General features: G+C 38.4%; 1 protein-coding gene across 27 annotated transcripts in view; it reads right to left on the minus strand.

Moving 5' to 3' along the window:
• The window catches only part of R3HDM2 (R3H domain containing 2), a 145,561-nt gene that overhangs the window by 93,134 nt on the left and 31,584 nt on the right, over nt 1-20,843 (minus strand). For 26 of the 27 annotated variants that reach the window (XM_012777038.2, XM_076007424.1, XM_076007425.1 and 23 more), the window contains exon 2: nt 20,647-20,709. Coding sequence is in view for 19 of the 27 variants with exons in the window: in XM_076007406.1 (XP_075863521.1) it covers nt 20,647-20,709 (63 nt within the window). In the remaining 8 variants the exon portion in view is untranslated. Of the gene's footprint in view, nt 1-20,646; nt 20,715-20,843 lie in introns of all 27 variants that reach the window. The other variant, XM_012777039.3, reaches the window with a different exon arrangement.

Raw genomic sequence — 20,843 nt, forward strand, 5'->3', positions numbered from 1 at the left:
CCCATCTCTCTTAAATAAATAATATCAATACTACAACTCTAAAAACAAAATGTAAATATCATCAGAAAAGCAAGCATCTATCTTAGAGCAGAGTCTAAGGGAAGAACATGGCATTGTTTTTCTCTGTTCCACTGCTGCTGAAACAAAATAACAATAATCTAAAAGTCTGAATGATTTTACAGTGTATCACAGATTGTGGCCTATTCCTACACTGTCTCCAAGCCTTCTTAGGACGAGCCAGTGGGATTTAACATGAACCAAATCTGTCAACCAAGTTGAAGACAGACACGTGGGTTCTAATGAGCAGTGGTAAAAAAACATACTGCTCCATTCAGCTCCAAACAATGATAAATAATTCAGGAAAAGAACTGCCGCAATACAGAGCACAGCGGCAAGATTTAAAAATAGACCACAGGCTAAAAGGCCTAGGTGGGGGAATCAAGAGTCATAGAAAAAATGGATTTCTGTCAACAAATTCCCAAGCTCTTACAATAAATGATGCTGCTGAAATTGCCACTCAAATGAGATGCCAGAATTTTAATGTACTTTTTTTAAAAGGTATTTATTTAGGAATTTGGCAAATCTGATAACAAGAGAGCTAATAAGCAATAGTACTATTTTCTGTAATAGATTTTGCAGAAAAACTAAATCCGAACGACACAATGAAAACATTTTAAAAAATTATAAGGGGGTTAAAACTCTTATTTTTCACACCACCAAATTCTAGGTCAAACATAAATTTAGACTTTTATTCACTAATTATGCCTCTAGTATTGCAAGGACATAACACTCAAGATTTTGCTATTTGTTTTTTCACCTCTAACAGATCCTACCATGCAACACATACACACATGGGTTCTCACCCATCCATAAAAACGATAGCTTGAAAATTGATCAAAAGTCATGAATACGGTCTTCCCAGATTTAAATTAAACTCTATGATAAAATTGATACATTTATAATTAGATAAGAATACTCCAAAATCCTGGGTTCATGTGGATGATGCAGGTTTCAACCTATTCAAGAAGGCTTCAAGTATGGGGTCCAATGAATAGTATGGCTGGAGAGTCAGTCTTAAGACTAGTATCTTTCGGATTACAAGAATGATTGGAACTCAGATATGTTCTATAAACTCAACAATGTGTGTGGCGAAGAACATTCTGCATCCAAACTGCATTCCCCACAGCTGTCAAAATATACACCACTCTCTCTTCATAAGCCTGAGATCAATTCCAGACAAATGAAAATTGTAAGATTATTTACGATAACCCTAACAATGCCTAATATCCCTATAAAAGTATGACATAGAATATAAAACAAACCATAATGAGATTTTTTTTTTTTTTTTTTAGACAGAGTCTCACTTTGTTGCCCAGGCTAGAGTGAGTGCCATGGCGTCAACCTAGCTCACAGCAACCTCAAACTCCTGGGCTCAAGCGATCCTCCTGCCTCAGCCTCCCGAGTAGCTGGGACTACAGGCATGCGCCACCATGCCAGGCTAATTTTTTGTATATATATTTTTAGTTGGTCAATTAATTTCTTTCTATTTTTAGTAGAGACAGGGTCTTGCTCAGGCTGGTTTTGAACTCCTGACCTCGAGCAATCCGCCCGCCTCGGCCTCCTAGAGTGCTAGGATTACAGGCGTGAGCCACCACGCCCGGCCCATAATGAGATTTTTATGTATTACTTTATGCTAATAAAAACAAGTGGTACCGAAGAAATTCTTATTCAGTATAAACTACAAACCAATATATAAAAAGATCAATATGCTCCTGCCTTACCTATTTTTACAAGAAACAATGACTATGTCTCCTCATAATTGTGGCATTTAATTTAAACTACAAAAAGACCAGAATGCACTTGGAATAAGATGAAGCTTTTTGTCAATTCTCTAAATTCTACAAGTAAATACTAAACAGTATATTTTAAAAAGAAACAAAACTGTTTCATTCAAAACATGGTGGCTCCTCCGGGCACAGTGGCTCACGCCTGTAATCCTAGCACTCTGGGAGGCTGAGGCGGACGGATACTGGGTTTCCCCGAAAATAAGACAGGGTTTTATATTTATTTTTCCTCAAGAAGACACCCTAGGGCTTATTTTCAGAGGATGTGTTATTTTTTTTTTTAAGTACGGTACAACAATCTGCATTTATTCAAATATAGTTAAATCGTCTTCTTCTGGAACATCATCATAACTCTCCAAACCCCAAATTTCATCCTGAATTTCTTGTGCCTCTATTTCCTTTAGAACCATCGGCCCCAATCTGTCATATCGAGCAATAGAGCTCTCATGGGGCAGATGTGAAGGGCTGCTCGTCTTCTTTACTGATACGCGACTGACAAAATGCATGCGTTGTGCAGATGTGCTGCGTAGCCACGCCCATCACTAGGTCTTATTTTCGGGGTAGGGTTTATATTGCGCAAATGCTTAGAAATCCTGCTAGGGCTTATTTTATGGGTAGGTCTTAATTTAGGGGAAACACGGTAGTTTGATCTCAGGAGTTTGAGACCAGCCTGAGCAAGAGCGAGACCCAGTCTCTACTAAAAACAAAATAGAAAGAAATTAGCTGGACAACTAAAAATATATAGAAAAAATTAGCCGGGCATGGTGGCACATGCCTGGAGTCCCAGTTACTCGGGAGGCTGTGGCAGGAGGATCACTTGAGCCCAGGAGTTTGAGGTTGCTGTGAGCTAGGCTTACGCCATAGCACTCTAGCCCAGGCAACAGAGTGAGACTCTGTCTTAAAAACCAAACCAAAACAAAACAAAAAAACAAAAACATGGTGGCTCATGACATTATGAGTTATCTCATTCTACTGAATATTAAGATGATAAATTTTATGTTAAGATGGTAAATTTTAAGGTTAAGATGGTAAATTCTATGTTATGTGTGTTTCAACACAATAAAAATTGGAAAATTTTTTAAAAGCCCTATAAGAACAGGGACTTTTTTTCTGTTTCTTCATTGCTATATCCCTTGCTCTCAGTCAGTTCTGATACAATAAACTAATTAAGTATTTGTTAAATAAGCCATTAGCCACAAAAAGAAAATATAGGGAGTGGTTATCTATATTCCAACATCAAAATGTAAGCATATATATAATATGTAAGCATGCTTAGCATACCCAGAAAATGAATTATTTTTATATGGCTACTTAGTGCCTCTAATTTCAGGACAGTTTCTTTAAAAACAAAATTAATGATGTAATGTCTTTAATATAAAGACACTTATGATCTCTTCTACTTTTCTTCCTCACCTGTCTGCACAGGCATACTAATGATACTCAGTAATTCCATACATAATCTCACCAGAAGAGGTTACTAGGATAATTCAATTAACTAAATTCTACTGAAGTGCTGGCTTTAAGCTCCAAATATGATGGGATGCAGTAGAGAGAAATTCAAAAGAGCAGGTGAGGAAAAAAACATCTTTTTTCCTTTTTTCTCACACTTTTATCCCCAATCCTTTAAGTCTTCCATAGGTCAATCCTATCAATGTCTAAGAACTCAAAGCAAGTCTACAAATTACATCCTACACCCCATGATACTCTCAAATGTCCTTCATTAATCCATTTATCTCTCTGATGAAAGTTCATTTCCCAACTAAAGGTTAGAATATTAAGCAGAAGTAGGTGATTCAGAATCAAATCTATCCTGAAACAGATTTAAATAACACTAATATCATACAGAAGACACTTGCAGGTAGACAGAAAGATGGCTGGCAAAAGACAACTTAGCAATACATCCTACAAGGCATAACTGAGAGTTAAAGTATCTCAACAAAGGGTCAGGCTGCATATATGTTTTCTGTGTTACACAAATCCCAAAACTAGCCTGAGTACTTATTCAAAGACTTATTTGAATAAGATTCCATCCTCCACATTGCTGTGATTCTGAGACTCATCTACAACAAAAGGCATCATCTTAAGAAAAACTCTTGGTGACCTCAAAATGCTATTAACAAAACATAAGTATGATATTCCTGGGCACTGACAAAATAAATTTCAAGTAACCCCAAATTCCATGACTGGCCTTAGATGGAGTAACACAAATCTTTCCTGAACAAAATTCAAAGCCTTTTAAAAAATAATAATTAAAAAAAATTACAAAAGTCAACAAGCTCCAACACATCATAATCTAAACAAAGTATAAACTTGTAAATACCTAGAAATGCCTTAAGGTGTGTAATTATTGAACCAGCATTCTCAAAATTAAACATCCATTGCAATGCTCAAGAAATTGGAGAGGTGGGCAGAAAGAAGGAATGGGCCATGAATTCCATCAAAACAAAAAAATTCAGATGTTATCTGCCTAATTAAGAAAATAGAATTCTAGAACTAAACAATGTAACTTACTACGAGAAAAATCATATCAACCTCTTAAGTAACAACTAAAATGTGCAACTTTTTGGTGATGTTATTCACTGGAAAAGTGGGAATTAATTGGGCAGGAAGCTCAAAAACTGTGATAATGATTTTGTAATAGAAGGTAACATGGCCCAGGCCTAAAATCCTAGCACTCTGGGAGGCCACGGCAAAAGGACTGCTTAAGCTCAGGAGTTAGAGACCAACTTGAGCCAAGAGTGAGACTGTGTCTCTACTAAAAATAGAAAAATTAGCTTGGCTTTATGGCATACGCTTGTAGTCTCAGCTACTCGGGAGGCTGAGGCAGGAGGATCGCTTGAGTTTGAGGTTGCAGTGGGCTAAAATGATGCCACTGCATTCCACCCGGGCTGCAGTGGCAGAGTAAGACTCTGTATTCAAAAAAAAAAGGTAACATGAAAGCTCCTTTTATTCATATTGAAAAGATATTGGCCAGGCAAAGTAGCTCACATTTGTAATCCTAGCACTCTGGGAGGTCAAGGCAGGAGGATCATTTGAGCTAAGGAGTTCAAAACCAGCCTGAGCAAGAATGAGATCCTGTCTCTAATAATAGAAAAATTACCCAGGCCTCCTGGTAGACACCTGTAGTCCCAGCTACTCAGGAGGCTGAGACAAGAGGATTGCTTGAGCCCAGGAGTTTGAGGTTGCAGTGAACTATGATAACATCACCGCACTCTACCCAGGGTTAACAGAGCCAAACTTTTTCTCAAAAAAAGGAGAGGGGAAGATATTGTTTTAAAAAGAAAAACATGTTTTTAAAAATCTATACTACATCATCTTTTTTTATATAAGATCACTACACCAGAGCTGTGCTATATAATTTTACCTTTAATCCTTACTTTATCCTAATAAAAAATTTAACTATGAGATCTTGGATGAAGAAGATTTCATATAGTATAACTGTTTAGAGATTTGATTTCTAGTTCTGCCACTTCCAAGCTGTGTCGTCTTGAGCAAGTTACTTAACCTCTTAATGCCTCAGTTTCCCTTATCTATAAAACAAAGGTAATGGTAACTATATCATAAGGCTGTAAAGATTAAATGGGGGCTGGGCGCGTTGGCTCATGCCTGGAAACCTAGCACTCTGGGAGGCCAAGGCAGGTACATTGCTCAAGGTCAGGAGTTCAAAGCCAGCCTGAGATCCTAGCACTCTGGGAGGCCGAGGCAGGCGGATTGCTCGAGGTCAGGAGTTCGAAACCAGCCTGAGCAAGAGCAAGACCCGTCTCTACTATAAATAGAAATAAATTAATTGGCCAACTAATATATATATATATAAAAAATATATTAGCCGGGCATGGTGGTGCATGCCTTGTAGTCCCAGCTACTCGGGAGGCTGAGGCAGAAGGACTGCTTGAGCCCAGGAGTTTGAGGTTGCTGTGAGCTAGGCTGACGCCACGGCACTCACTCTAGCCTGGGCAACAATCAAGACTCTGTCTCAAAAAAAACAAAACAAAACAAAAAAAAAACCAGCCTGAGCAAGAGTGAGACCCCGTCTCTACCAAAAAATAGAAAGAAATTAATCAGCCAACTAAAAATATATAGAAAAAAATTAGCCGGGCATGGTGGCACATGCCTGTGGTGCCAGCTACTCAGGAGGCTGAGGCAGAAGGATTGCTTGAGCCCAGGAGTTTGAGATTGTTGTGAACTAGGCTGACGCCACGGACTTTAGCCAGGGGCAACAGAGTGAGACTCTGACTGAAAGAAAAGAAAAGAAAAGAAAAGAAAAGAAAAGAAAAGAAAAGAAAAGAAAAGAAAAGAAAAGAAAAGAAAAGAAAAGAAAAGAAAAGAAAAGAAAAGAAAAGAAAAGAAAAGAAGGAAGGAAGGAAGGAAGGAAGGAAGGAAGGAAGGAAGGAAGGAAGGAAGGAAGGAAGGAAGGAAGGAAAGAAGGAAAGAAGGAAAGAAGGAAAGAAGGAAAGAAGGAAAGAAGGAAAGAAGGAAAGAAGGAAAGAAGGAAAGAAGGAAAGAAGGAAAGAAAGAAAGAAAGAAAGAAGAGGGGAGGGGAGGGGAGGGGAGGGGAGGGGAGGGGAGGGGAGGGGAGGGGAGGGGAGGGGAGGGGAGGGGAGGGGAGGGGAGGGGAGGGGAGAGGAGAGGAGAGGAGAGGAGAGGAGAGGAGAGGAGAGGAGAGGAGAGGAGAGGAGAGGAGAGGAGAGGAGAGGAGAGGAGAGGAGAGGAGAGGAGAGGAGAGGAGAGGAGAGGAGAGGAGAGGAGAGGAGAGGGAGAGGAGAGAAAAAAGCTATAGCATAAGGTACTCATGGAGAAGTGGCTTCAGAAAAATCTAGAGAGGTTAGTGGAAATAGGATTATAAAACATTTTACATACAAACTAGCTAAAACTATGAGAAACTTGTAAAGGACTTTTAGAAAGGAGTCACATCATCAGATTTCTATTTTAGAAAGATTACTTTTGCTACAATGTGAAGGGCTTAGAAAGAAAACCGAATAGAGGCAGGGACACCAGACAAGAAAAAGATTAGAAAAATGCTCTGGCTGTAGGAGGGGGCTCTGACCCCAAAGACATTAAGAAGGCAGAATCTTTAAGACATAGTAACATAAGAGATATGTGTGATAACAGGCAACAACAACAACTAAGAGGACACCCAGGGAACTGAATAGAAAAGCATCTCTCAAAGTGTGGCCTGGAACCCCCTTGGGAATCTCAAAGACGTTCAAGGGACCTACAGGGCCAAATCCATTCTCACAATAAAATTAAAATCTTTCTTGACTTTTTCAATCTCATGCTGTGCTCTTGGGAGTCTATGGTAGTGTTTCCCACAAGATACACAATATGTAATATTGTAACTATTTTCACTGAAGATGTAGGTATCAGAACCTAGCCGTGGGCAGGGCAAGGGGCAGGGCACGGTGGCTCACGCCTATAATCCTAGCACTCTGGGAGGCTGAGGCGGGTGGATTGCTTGAGCTCAGGAGTTCGATGCCAGCCTAAGTAAAAGCGAGACCCATCTCTACTAAATCAAGACCTGTCCAACTAAAAAATTAGTCGGACAACTGAAAATAGAAAAAATCAGCCGGGCCTGGTGGCTCAGGCCTGTAGTCCCAGCTACTCAGGGAGGCTGAGGTAGGAGGATCCCTTGAGCCCAGGAGTTTGAGGTTGCTGTGAGCTAGGCAGAAGCCACAGCACTTGCCCCAGGCAACAGAGTGAAACTCTGTCTCAAAAAAAAAAAAGAAGGCCAGGGCGGTGGCTCACGCCTGTAATCCTAGCTCTCTGGGAGGCCGAGGCGGGAAGATTGCTCAAGGTCAGGAGTTCAAAACCAGCCTGAGCAAGAGCGAGACCCCGTCTCTACTATAAATAGAAAGAAATTAATTGGCCAACTGATATATATATAAAAAAAAATTAGCCGGGCATGGTGGCGCATGCCTGTAGTCCCAGCTACTCGGGAGGCTGAGGCAGAAGGATTGCTTGAGCCCAGGAGTTTGAGGTTGCTGTGAGCTAGGCTGACGCCATGGCACTCACTCTAGCCTGGCCAACAAAGTGAGACTCTGTCTCAAAAAAAAAAAAAAAAAAAGAATTGAAAAAAGGAAAAAAAAAATACTACCACATTTCTCACTAAATCTTTTTGCTGCTTTAGGAAGTTATTTTTCATACAATTTTACTTTTATGTTAATACTGGGCTTATTGTCACTTCCTAATGAATTAATGTTTTTAAATTTCTTGGTTTTAATTTCTAATAAATTAATATTTATAGTTGTAACCCTCATAAATAAAAGTTCTTTGGAGACTTCAATCATTTTTAAGAGTGTAAAATAGGTTCTGATACCAAAAAGTTTGAGAACCACTAGGTGGATAGTATTTCTACTCACTAAGATAGGAATACTGAAGAAAAAACCAGTTTGGAAAGAAAGATGATAAAGTTCTGTTTAGTACATGACAAATGTCATGTGCTCATGGGCTGAAAAAATTAAATGCCCAATGGGCAGTTACATGAGTGGGTCTAGAAATGTAGACCACCAAACTGAGAGTAGTTGAAACCTTACATTTTAAACAGTGTCATAAAGGGAGAATACATGGTGAAAACAGTGGCAATATAGCAAAAGAAAAGACTAGAAAAAAGCAGAGGTCTCAGAACACACTATATTTAAGGGATAAAAAAGAGAAAGAGGCTTTCATATGGAGGGAGGAAAAGTCATAAAAATGAGAAATTAAAATGGAAAAATATAAGAGGACATCACTAGCTATAAATTAAAGAAAGAAAAAGTCCCTCAGTGCAAAAACAACAAAAACCCAATCGCCACCAAGAATGGCAGGGAGAAACAGAAGAATGTTATACAACACTAAGTCAAAAATTTCATTTTTGCCAAGTGTTTCGATCTCTTCTTATATAACATTTTTTCTCATTAAAGTTAATCATGAACAAAAGAATAGTTTCAGGTTTATCTCTTTTGCTTTCTTCATTTACCCACCAGAGGAAATGCAAACAAGTAAGAACATGACCAAAAGGATAGAGATGGAATGAAAAGGAAAGATCCTGGGTGAAATGCAAGGAGGAAGTTGACTGAAGCAGTGACTCAATGAAGAGTATTCATTCATTCAAAAAATGATTACTGAGTAACCACTTGCAAGACATCATGCACTATTGAAAACAGCTAATATACAAAGCTACATGTTTGGCTCATCAACAGAAGTGGAAGACTGGAAATACAAATAAAAACTTTACTGATAAGATTGGCATAATACATAGATTCCAAAGACAGATCTAGCAGAAGATTCCCAGAGCCCAAAGTCACCCAATTACTGAAATATGGCCTTATTCCAGAAAATAACTCCAAATGAATATTTTCTTCAAACGTTTGATAGCTATGTCGTCCTGTGGCAATGCCATATCTTGCTGAGTTTCTTAAATAGATAAGTACAGCAATGAAATACACACATAAATCTTTAAGAAATTCTAGTATATATACTACACTGTCCAACTCTGATATACGCTCCAAAAGGAAAAATGAAGTTCAAAGGAGAATTATCTAGCTAGATGTACTTAGGCTGCAAAGTCTATAAAGTTTAATTGGTCAACTCCACCCTTTAAATGTAGAAGTTGTGATTTTATAAATATGACCATTTTCTGGAGAAAAAGAATAAAAAAATAGAATAGAGAAAAAGCATATAATACCCAGAATTTAGTATCATATCCAAAGAGAACCCTGAACAAAAAAGGGTATTAATATTATCATGCATTAGCTGTCACTAAAATCTTTTCACACCATCATCTTGTGCCATGGTAGCTGACCTATTCCTAGCTCCAAGCCTGTATCTGATTAATTTGCAATTTTCTGGAACTGGCTAGGCTTCAACAGACACTGAATAACACCAGAAGTATCTTTTTGTCTGAGTTCTATTTGTCCTCCATTCCCCCTTTTTAAGAACTTGAGGCCAGGTGCAGTGGTTCATACCTGGGAGGCCAAGGGAGGAGGCCACCTCACTTTGGGAGGCCAAGGCAGGAGGACTGCTTGGGGCCAGGAGTTCAAGACCACCCTGGGCAATATAGCAAGACTCCTTTTCTAAAAAAAATAACTAGCTGGGCATGTTAGTGTGCACCTGTAGTCCTAGCTACTTGGGAAGCTGAGGCAGCAGGGTCACTTGAGCCCAGGAGTGCAAGGTTGCAGTGAGTTGTGATCATGCCACTGCACTCCAGCCTCAAGGTTGCAGCGAGTTATGATCATGCTGCTGCACTCCAGCCTAGGCAACAGAACAAGACCCTGTCTCTAAAAAAAAGAAAGAAAGAAAAAAAAACTTGAGAAATTAAGGAATTATTTGACTGTAGTCAGTAATAATCAGTATACCTAATATTAATGAAAATGTTATGGGTTTTGGGGAGAATTCCACTTCTGGCTAACATGCAGCAACAGGAATCAGATTTACCTTACCAGAAGAAACAACTGGAAAAAAAAAAAAAGCAGACATAATGTATGAAACAATGGTTTTTAAGTCATTGGACATCAGGCAATGAAGGACAGTGATTTCTGAGATATGGGAAATAAATGAAATGAGCTCTATGACTACCCAAACTTAATGCCTAGAGAGTGTTTCCAAGTAATGTAACAGGGAAAGGGAATCTAGAGAGAATAAAAGCAGAGTCCAGCATGCTCCCTGAGTGAAAAAGATAGGCCTGAGAGTCTGAGAAACCCACGAAGTCTACAATTCACAGGGAGAGTAAGCTAAAGATGGGGAAAAATATTGGAAGCCACATACCTATCAAAGAACTCATATCCAGAATATGTAAAGAACTCTCAAACTCAACAGCAAAGAAAAAAACAATTCAATTAGAAAATAGGAAAAAGACTAAAACAGGTTCAAAATCATTAGCCATTAGGGAAATTAAAGTTAAAATCATAATGAGGCTGGGCGTGGTGGCTCACGCCTGTAATCCTAGCACCCTGGGAGGCCGAGGCAGGCGGATTGCTTGAGGTCAGGAGTTCGAAACCACCCTGAGCAAGAGCGAGACCCCGTCTCTACTATAAATAGAAATAAATTAATTGGCCAACTAATATATATAGAAAAAAATTAGCCGGGCACGGTGGCACATGCCTGTAGCCCCAGCTACTCGGGAGGCTGAGGCAGGAGGATTGCTTGAGCCCAGGAGTTTGAGGTTGCTGTGAGCTAGGCTGACACCACGACACTCACTCTAGCCTGGGCAACAAAGCGAGACTCTGTCTCAAAAAAAAAATCATAATGAGATGTCACTACACATCTATCACAACAGCTAAAATTAAAAATACTGACAATACCAAATGCTGACAAGGATGTAGAAAAACTGGGTAACTCATGCATTGTTGGTGGGAATGTAAAATGGTATCTATCACCACTTTGGAAGACAGTTTGGCAATGTCTTATAAAAATTAAATATGTGACTATGATATTCCCTAACAACTGCACTCTTCGGCATTTATCCCAAAGAAATAAAAATAATTAACCCAAAATATGTACATGAATGTTCACAGCAGCTTTATTCGTAATAGACAAAAAAATTGCAACCAATACAAAAATCCTTCAATAGATGAATGATTAAAGAAACTGTGGTCCAGCCATACCATGGAATACTACTCAGCAATAAAAAAGGAACAAATTATTGATACATACAACTTGAATGAATCTCATAAGAATTATGCTGAGTGAAAAGCCAATTTCAAAAGGAAAAAAAAAGCCAACTGTATAAACTGTTGATTATATTTATGTATTATTTTTGAGATAGCAATATTAGAGATAGCATTGTGGGTTAGTGTTCTAGGTTAAAAATAAATAAATATATTACAGAGATGGAGAATAGTGGTTACAGGTTGGGGGAAAGGGGTGGAGGGAGGTGGATGTAGTTATAAAAGAGCAACAGGAAAGAAACTATTCTGTATCTTGATGTTGGATACACAAAGTCACACATGATGAATTGCACAGAACTGCACACAGACACGCATGCACAAGAGTGCTTGTAAAACTGATCAAATCTTTCTATAGATTTTACCAATGTCAATTTCCTAGTTTTGATACTGTACTATAGTTACACAGTGTTACTTCTTGGAGACACTGTGAAAGGTTCACAGGATATCGCTGTACTTTTTTTTGTAACTTCTTATAAATCCATACTTATTTCACAATGAAAAGTTAAATGACTGAGAAATTATACAAGTTACACAATTAGTAAAGAACAGCACTTAAAAAGTTGGCCTGGCCGGGCGCGGTGGCTCACGCCTGTAATCCTAGCTCTCTGGGAGGCCGAGGCGGGCGGATCGCTCGAGGTCGGGAGTTCGAAACCAGCCTGAGCAAGAGCGAGACCCTGTCTCTACTATAAATAGAAAGAAACTAATTGGCCAACTAATATATATAGAAAAAATAAGCCGGGCATGGTGGCTCATGCCTGTAGTCCCAGCTACTTGGGAGGCTGAGACAGAAGGATCGCTTGAGCCCAGGAGTTTGAGGTTGCTGTGAGCTAGGCTGAAGCCACGGCACTCACTCTAGCCTAGGCAACAAAGCGAAACTCTGTCTCAAAAAAAAAAAAAAAGTTGGCCGGACGCGGTGGCTCAGGCCTGTAATCCTAGCACCCTGGGAGGCCGAGGCGAGTGGATTGCTTGAGGTCAGGAGTTCAAAACCAACCTGAGCAAGAGCAAGACCCCGTCTCTACTATAAATAGAAAAGAAATTAATTGGCCAACTAATATATATAGAAAAAATTAGCCGGGCATGGTGGCCCATGCCTGTAGTTCCAGCTACTTGGGAGGCTGAGGCAGGAGGATCACTTGAGCCCAGGAGTTTGAGGTTGCTGTGAGCTAGGCTGACGCCATAGCACTCACTCTAGCCTGGGCAACAAAGCGAGACTCTGTCTCAAAAAAAAAAAAAAAAAGTTATTACAACCATACTCCACAAGGGCAAAGAACTATAGGGGAAAGTGAGCATGTTAGGTAGAAGTAAGAAAGTCTTTGAAATGTTAGAGACAAAAATACACTATTAGGAGTAACAACAGATTAGAAATTGCAGAAGAAAAACTGGAGGTGGCAGGGGGGGCTGAGGACATAGCAAATAAAAACTAACCAAATCACAAAGAAATAAACACTGAAATACAATACACAAAACATCAGCGAACTGTAGAATAAATTCAAATGGCCTAATAGATGTGGTATTTCTAATAGATAGTGGTATTTCTAAAGAAAGGAAAGGGAAAAATTTAAAGAAATAATAACTTAAAAGCTTCCAAACTGGAGTAAAACTATTAACACATAGAAGCAAGAAGCTCAAAGAACCATACCAAAGCATATCATTAACTACTTAAAACTAGTGATAAAGGAAAATCTTTTGTTTTTCTTTCTACCTGAAAAGCTGCTAGTTTGAGAAAATCTTTTGTTTTAAGAGACAGGGTCTCACTATGTTGCCCAGGCTGGAGTACAGTGGCTATTCACAAGCACATTCATTGCACACTATAGCCTTGAACTCCTAGGCTCAAAAGATCCTCCCTGCCTCAGCCTCCCAAGTAGGTGGGACGATAGGTGTGTACCATCATGCCCAGCTCAGGGAAAATCTTAGAAACAATCAGAGAAAAGGGACACAGTATATACAGAAGATTAAAGATAAAAATGACAACAGATTTCTCATTATAAGCTATTCAAACCCAAATAACAACTTAAAGAACTGAAAGAAAAAAAACCTGTCAGCCAAAAATTCTATACTCTCAGAAAATATCTTTAGAAATCTAAGGCCAAAAAAGACCACCAGACACTAAAGCTGAAATAATTCATCACTGGCAGATACACTAGTCTTTCATACTGAATGAATATAATAACAGATAGAAAGCTAGATATATACAGAGGAATGAAGAACACCTGAAATGGTAATTATGTGGATAAATATAGAAGACTTTTTTGCTCATTATTTAAATGTCTTTAAAAGATAATAAACTATTTAAAGCAAAAAAAAATATTTTAAATATATCATACAATTTATAAATGTAAGTAAACTGTTTGACAGGAACAGGGCACTGGCCAGAAGGGAAGAAGAAAAAGAAGTATACTATTGTAAGGTTCTTATATACCATACATGAAGCAATATATAGCCTTGAAGTAGAACATACAGCCCATAACAGGAAAAATGGCAATCAACAGAAACTCACTTAGGAAGCCCAAACACTGAATGTACTAGATCAACTTTAAATCAGTCATTTTAAGTAAGTTCAAAAGGGAAGGAAATCACATCTAAAGAACTAAAGGAAAGAATGAGAACAATGTCTCACCAAACTTAAAACATCAATAGAAAGAAATTATAAAAAGGAACCAAAGAGAAATTCTGGAGTTGAAAAGTACAATAACAAAAATGAAAAAAAAAAAAAATCAGTGGAGGAGTTTGACATCAGATTTGAGCACACAGAAAAAGAATCAACAAACTTGAAGCTAGGTTAATTAAAATTATCCATTAGAAGTTAGGTGCAGTGTTACATGCTTGTAGTACCAGCTTCTTGGAAAGATAAGGCAAGAGGATCACTTGAGCCCAGGAGTTCAAGGCTATAGTATGCTATGATTGTGCCCGTGAATAGCCACTGCACTCTGGCCTGGGCTAACATATCAAGACCTCATCTTTAAAAACAAAATAGTAAAACAAAATAAAATAAAGATTATGGCCGGGCGCGGTGGCTCATGCCTATAATCCTAGCACTCTGGGAGGCCGAGGCGGGCGGATAGCTCAAGGTCAGGAGTTCGAAACCAGCCTGAGCAAGAGCGAGACCCTGTCTCTACTATAGACAGAAGGAAATTCATTGGCCAACTAATATATATAGAAAAAATTAGCTGGGCATGGTGGCGCATGCCTGTAGTCCCAGCTACTCGGAGGCTGAGGCAGTAAGATCGCTTGAGCCCAGGAGTTTGAGGTTGCTGTGAGCTAAGCTGACGCCACGGTACTCACTCTACCCTGGGCAACAAAGTGAGACTCTGTCGAAAAAAAAAAAAAAAAAGATTATTCAGTTTGGGGAACAAAAGAATAAAGAAAAATGAATAAAGCCTCAGAGACAGTGGGACACCATCAAGCATACAAACACAAATGCACTCTGGGAGTCCTATGAGAGAAGAAAAAGAGACAGACATAATTTTGTTGTTGTTGTTGGATCAACAACAACATTTAATATTTAATAAGGAATATTAATAAAATGATGGCCAGAAACTTTTCGAATTTGATGAAAATCACTATTCCACCCATGTGGGTAGCCCCATAAATTCCAACTGGGAAAAACTCAAAGATTCATACCTAGGCACATCATAACCAAATTGTAAAAATAAAATAAAAATTTAAAAGACAGAGACTCGGCCGGGCGCGGTGGCTCACGCCTGTAATCCTAGCACTCTGGGAGGCCGAGGCGGGCGGATTGCTCGAGGTCAGGAGTTCGAAACCAGCCTGAGCAAGAGCGAGACCCCGTCTCTACTATAAATAGAAAGAAATTAATTGGCCAACTAATATATATACAAAAAATTAGCCGGGCATGGTGGCGAATGCCTGTAGTCCCAGCTACTTGGGAGGCTGAGGCAGCAGGATCGCTTAAGCCCAGGAGTCTGAGGTTGCTGTGAGCTAGGCTGACGCCATGGCACTCACTCTAGCCTGGGCAACAAAGCGAGACTCTGTCTCAAAAAAAAAAAAAAAAAAAAAAAAAAAAAAGACAGAGACTCTTAAAAGCAGCAAGAGAAAAGTGTCTTAACATATATAAGAGAGTCTCAATAAGATAATAGCACATTTCTCATCAGAAATCATGGAAGCTAAAAAGCAATGGGAAGATATATTCAAAGTGCTGAAAGAAAAAGACTGTCAACCAAGAATTCAATATCCAGCAAAACTATCCTTCAAAAATAAAAGAAAAATTAAGATATTCCCAGATAAACAGTAAGACAAAATTTGTCATTAGAAGACTTCGTCTGTAAGAAATGGCTCTACTCTAAAGGCAGACATTCAAGGTGAAATGAAAGGACACTAGATAGTAACTCAAGCCCAAATGAAGAAATAAAGAATATTGGTAAAGGTAACTACATAGGTAAATATAAAAGACTATATTCAATGTACTTTTTGTTTGTAACTCTTTTTTCTTCTTATGTCTGATTTAAAAGATTGCATAAAGCTATCATTATAAATCTGTGTTGATGGGGACACAATGTATAAAAGAGGTAATTTGTATGATAATAACAGCATAAGAGGGGAGAGGAAATTGAACGATACAGGCACAAAGGTTTTATATACTATTGTAATTGAATTGGTAGTAATTAAATTACATTGTTATAAGTTAAAATGTTAACTATAATCCCTATTCCAATGTAATCTTTCTTCTTTTTTATATAGGTGTTTATAGCTATTCATGTGGAACTGCAAGGGGCCCTGAATAGCCAAAACAATATTGAAAAAGAAAAACAAGGTAGAAGACTCATACCTCCTGATTTCATAACTTGTTACAAATCTATACTAATCAAAACAGTGTGGTACTGGCATAAGGACAGACATGGAGACCAACAGACATAAGAATCTAGAAATAAACCCAAACCCAAATCCATGGCCAAGTGATTTTTTGACAAGGGTGCCAAGATCATTCACAGGGAATGAATGGTCTCTTCAGCAAATGGTGCTGTGACAACTGGATAATCACATGCAAAGGAATGATATTGGATCTCTACCTCACTCCCCATACAAAATTTGAGTGAAAATAGGTCAATCACCTAAACTGAGCTAAACTTATAAAACTCAAAAGAGAACATAGGAGTAAATCTTCATGATCTTGAATTTGGCAATGGATTCTTAGATTTGACCCCAAAAGAATTAGCAACAAAAGTAGATAAATTGGACATCATAAAAATTCAAATCTTTTTGTGCGTCAAAGGATGTGAAAAGACAATATATAAAATGGGAAGAAATATTTGCAAATCATGTATCTGCTAAGGGTTTAATATCCAGAATATATATACAGATATATTTTAAAAACCTCTTCTGTATACCTTAAATATACACAATAAAAAAAATTTATTCTTTTAAAAAACTCTCATGACCAGGTGCAGTGGCTCACGCCTGTAATCCCAACACTCTAGAGGCTGAGGTGGGAGGATCTCTTGAGGTCAGAAGTTCAAGACCAGCCTAAGCAAGAGCAAGACCCCGTCTCTACTAAAAATAGAAAAAATTAGCCAGGCAACCAAAAGCAGAAACAAAAATATAACTGGGTGTGGTGGCAAGTGCCTGTAGTCCCAGCTTCTTGGGAGGCTGAGGCAGGAGGACCACTTGATCCCAGGAGTTTGAGGTTGCTGTGAGCTAGGCTGACACCACAGCACTGTATCCCAGGCAACAGAACAAGACTCTTTCAAAAAAAAACAACCAAACAAACAACAACTGTTATTAGCCAGGTTTGGTAGCACACACCTGTAGTCTCAACTACTCAAGAGGCTAAGTCAGGAGGATTACTTGAGCCCCGGAGTCTGAAGTTGCAGTGAGCTGTGATGATGCCACTGCACTCTAGCCTGAGCAACAGAGTGAGACTGTCTCAAAATAACAACAACAACAACAACAAAAACTCCTACAACTCAAGAATATAATGACAATTTTTTAAATGGGCAAAGGATTTAAATAGACATTTCTCCAAAGAACATATACAAATGGCCAAGAAGCACATGAAAAATGTTCAACATCACTGGTCACTAAGGAAATACAAAACAAAACCACAATGACAGCTGGCCTATGGCTGTAATCCTAGCACTCTGGGAGGCCAAGAAAGGAGAATCACTTGAGGCCAAGAGTTCAAGACCAGCCTGAGCAACATAGCAAGACTCTGTCTCTACAAAATATATTATAGAAAAATAAGCCAAGAACAGTAGTGTGTGCCTATAGTCCCAGCTACTTGGGAGACTGAGGCAAGAGAATCACTTGACACCAGGAGTTTACGGTTGCAGTGAGCTATGATGCTGCTGCTGCACTCTGAGCAACAGAGCGAGACCCTGTCTTAAAAAAAAAAAGAAAGAAAGAAAGAAAACATAGAAAATAAGTGTTGGCCGGGTGCGGTGGCTCACGCCTGCAATCCTAGCACTCTGGGAGACCGAGACTGGAGGATTGCTTGAGCTCAGGAGTTCGAGACCAGCCTGAGCAAGACTGAGACCCCATCTCTACTATAAATAGAAAGAAATTAGCCAAACAACTAAAAACAGAAAAAATTAGCTGGGCATGGTGGCACATGCCTATAGTCCCAGCTACTTGGGAGGCTGAGGCAGGAGGATCGCCTGAGCCCAGGAGTTTGAGGTTGCTGTGAGCTAGGCTGACGCCACGGCACTCTAGCCCAGGCAAGAGAATGAGACTCTGTCTCAAAAAACAAAAAGAAAATAAGTATTAGTGAGGATGCTGAGAAACAGGAATCCTCATGCATTACTGGTGGAAATGTAAAATTGTGCAGCACTGTGGAAAACAGTTTGACATTTCCTCAGAAAGTTGAACATAGAATTACCATATGCCCAGCAATTCTACTCTTACATATATATGTAAAACAACTGAAACAGAAACAAACAGATATTTTTACAGGAATAATTATACCAGCATTATTCCTAATACCCAAAAAGTAGAAACAACCCCAATGTCCATCAACTGATGAATGGATAAACAAATTGTTATATATACATATAGTGGAATATTATTCAGCCATAAAAAGGAAAAAAGTACCGATATATGCTACAACTTAGATAAACATTGAAAATACCATGCTAAGTGAAAGATGTCAGACACAATAGGCCAAATATTGTATGATTCCTTTTCTAAGATTCCCTTTATATGGCAAATCCATAAAGATGGAGAGCAAATTAGAGCTTATCAGAAATGAGGGGAGGACAGAATAGAGAGTGATTACTTAATGGGTAGAGTGTGGTTTATGGGATGATGAAAAAGTTTTGAAACTGGAGGTTGTACAACATTGTAAATACACTAAATACCACTGAATTATACACTTTACAGTAGTTAATTGTGTTATATGAATCTCACTTCAATTTTTAAAAGAAGAAAGTAACTTGGGGGGAAAAAGTATATCTCTGCACAAAGACCTGTAAACAAATATTGATAGCACAGCTTTATTTGTATTGCCAAAAACTAGAAACAACCCAAATGCCCATCTGCAAGTGAATGAATAAATAAATTATGGTTTGTCTATAGAATGGATTGTTACCCAGTGCTTATAAGGAATCAACTACTGATAGATGAAACAACATAAATGAATCTCAAAATAATTATGCTGAGTAAAAAAAGCCAGACCAAAAATAAATAAAAAGTATGATTCTATGATTCCATTTATATAACATTCTAGACAATACAAACTACTCTATAGTGATATGAAGAAGATCAGTGGTTACCTGGAGACCATAGAGGTTTGGAGAATGATTACAAATGGGGATAAGGAAACTTGTGGGAGTGATGAACACTTTCATTATCTTGGTTGTGGTGATAGTTTCATGGGTGTACACATATGTCAAAACTTAAATTGTACACTTTCAATATGTGTAACTTACTGTATGTCAATTATACCTCAATTAAGGTGGGAAAGGAAAACAGGGCAAATATACTTATGCTGGCCACTCAATAACTGATAAGATAGTACTAAAAGCAATTTAGAGACAACATGGAGAACTACTCAAAATAGCATATAAATCTGAATTTTTATAAACTTAGAAATACTTCCATTAATCTACATTATCATGTCAGAGATGCTCAATCTTCATTTTTTGACTGATCTTTAGTCAGTAGTGCTAAGAACCCTCCAAGTAATCCTCTGAGTATGGCATATTAACTGCAGTTAATATGATTTATAAATAAGCATTTAATGCACCAAGAAAGCTCCTATAAGAAACCCTAATAAGGCCAGGCATGGTGGCTCACACCTGTAATCCTAGCACTCTGGGAGGCCGAGGCGGGCGTATTGCTAGTGAGACCCTGTCTCAAAAAAAAAAAAAAAGAAAAGAAAAGAAAAGAAAAAATTCCCTAGTTATACATATTTACCTATATAGATATTCAAATTTTAACCATTTAAAAATTTTTAATGTACTTTATAAAAAGTCAGGAAAACTTTAGGGTTAAAAATCCTAATCTGGATTTTTCTTTATCAAAAAGTATATCCACTGCTTTAAAGACAAACCAAAATTACGATGTATTCACTAGTGGGGAAAAAGTTATGGAATTTGGAGTAAAGTTCAGTCAATCAAAACTACTTTACATTTGCAATTTTTCTTTTCTTTTTATTTTTTGAGACAGGGTCTTGTTCTGTCACCCAGGCTGGAGTGCAGTAGCACAGCTCACTGTAGCCTTGAACTTCTGGGCTCCAAGGGATACTCCCACCACCTCAGCCAGTTGCTGGGATTACAGGCATGTCCCACCACTCCTGATTTCTTTCTTTTTTTTTTTTTTAGATGGGGTCTTGCTGTGTTGTCCAGGCTGGTCTCAAACACCTGACCTCAAGCAATCCACCCACCTCAGCTTCCCAAAGTGTTGGGATTATAGGTGTGAGCCACCACACCCAGCTATATTCATAATATTTATGGCAGGTGAGCAATGACATTATGTAACCCAAGCTACTAGCACCTCTTACTTCAACTGCAACAATGGGCTTTATTTTTTAATTCAGCTGAACTCAATCTTGATATACTCTGCATCTCAATTTTTTTCATCTATTAAGTGGGTACAACATTACTTCCAACCCCATAGGGTTGTGTGAGGATTCAATGAGAATAAAGGTACAGTACTTAGTTTGCAGTCTGGCACATAGGAAGTGCTCCATAAATGTTATCTATTATTACCTGAATAAATGCTCAGCCTCCATGAGTCCAGTACTGGAATGGCATCACATACAAGAAACAAGTCTAACCTCAAAAAAAAAAAAAAAAAGGCAAGTTAAAAGCAATTTTAAATCTTAATATATTGAAACCTTCAAAGAAAATAAAATCAGATCCAATTCAAAATCCACAGCACTACCTCTTAACATCACTTTTCCCAA

The sequence above is a fragment of the Microcebus murinus genome, chromosome 10, assembly GCF_040939455.1.
Source record: "Microcebus murinus isolate Inina chromosome 10, M.murinus_Inina_mat1.0, whole genome shotgun sequence".
NCBI classification, from domain to species: Eukaryota; Metazoa; Chordata; class Mammalia; order Primates; family Cheirogaleidae; genus Microcebus; species Microcebus murinus.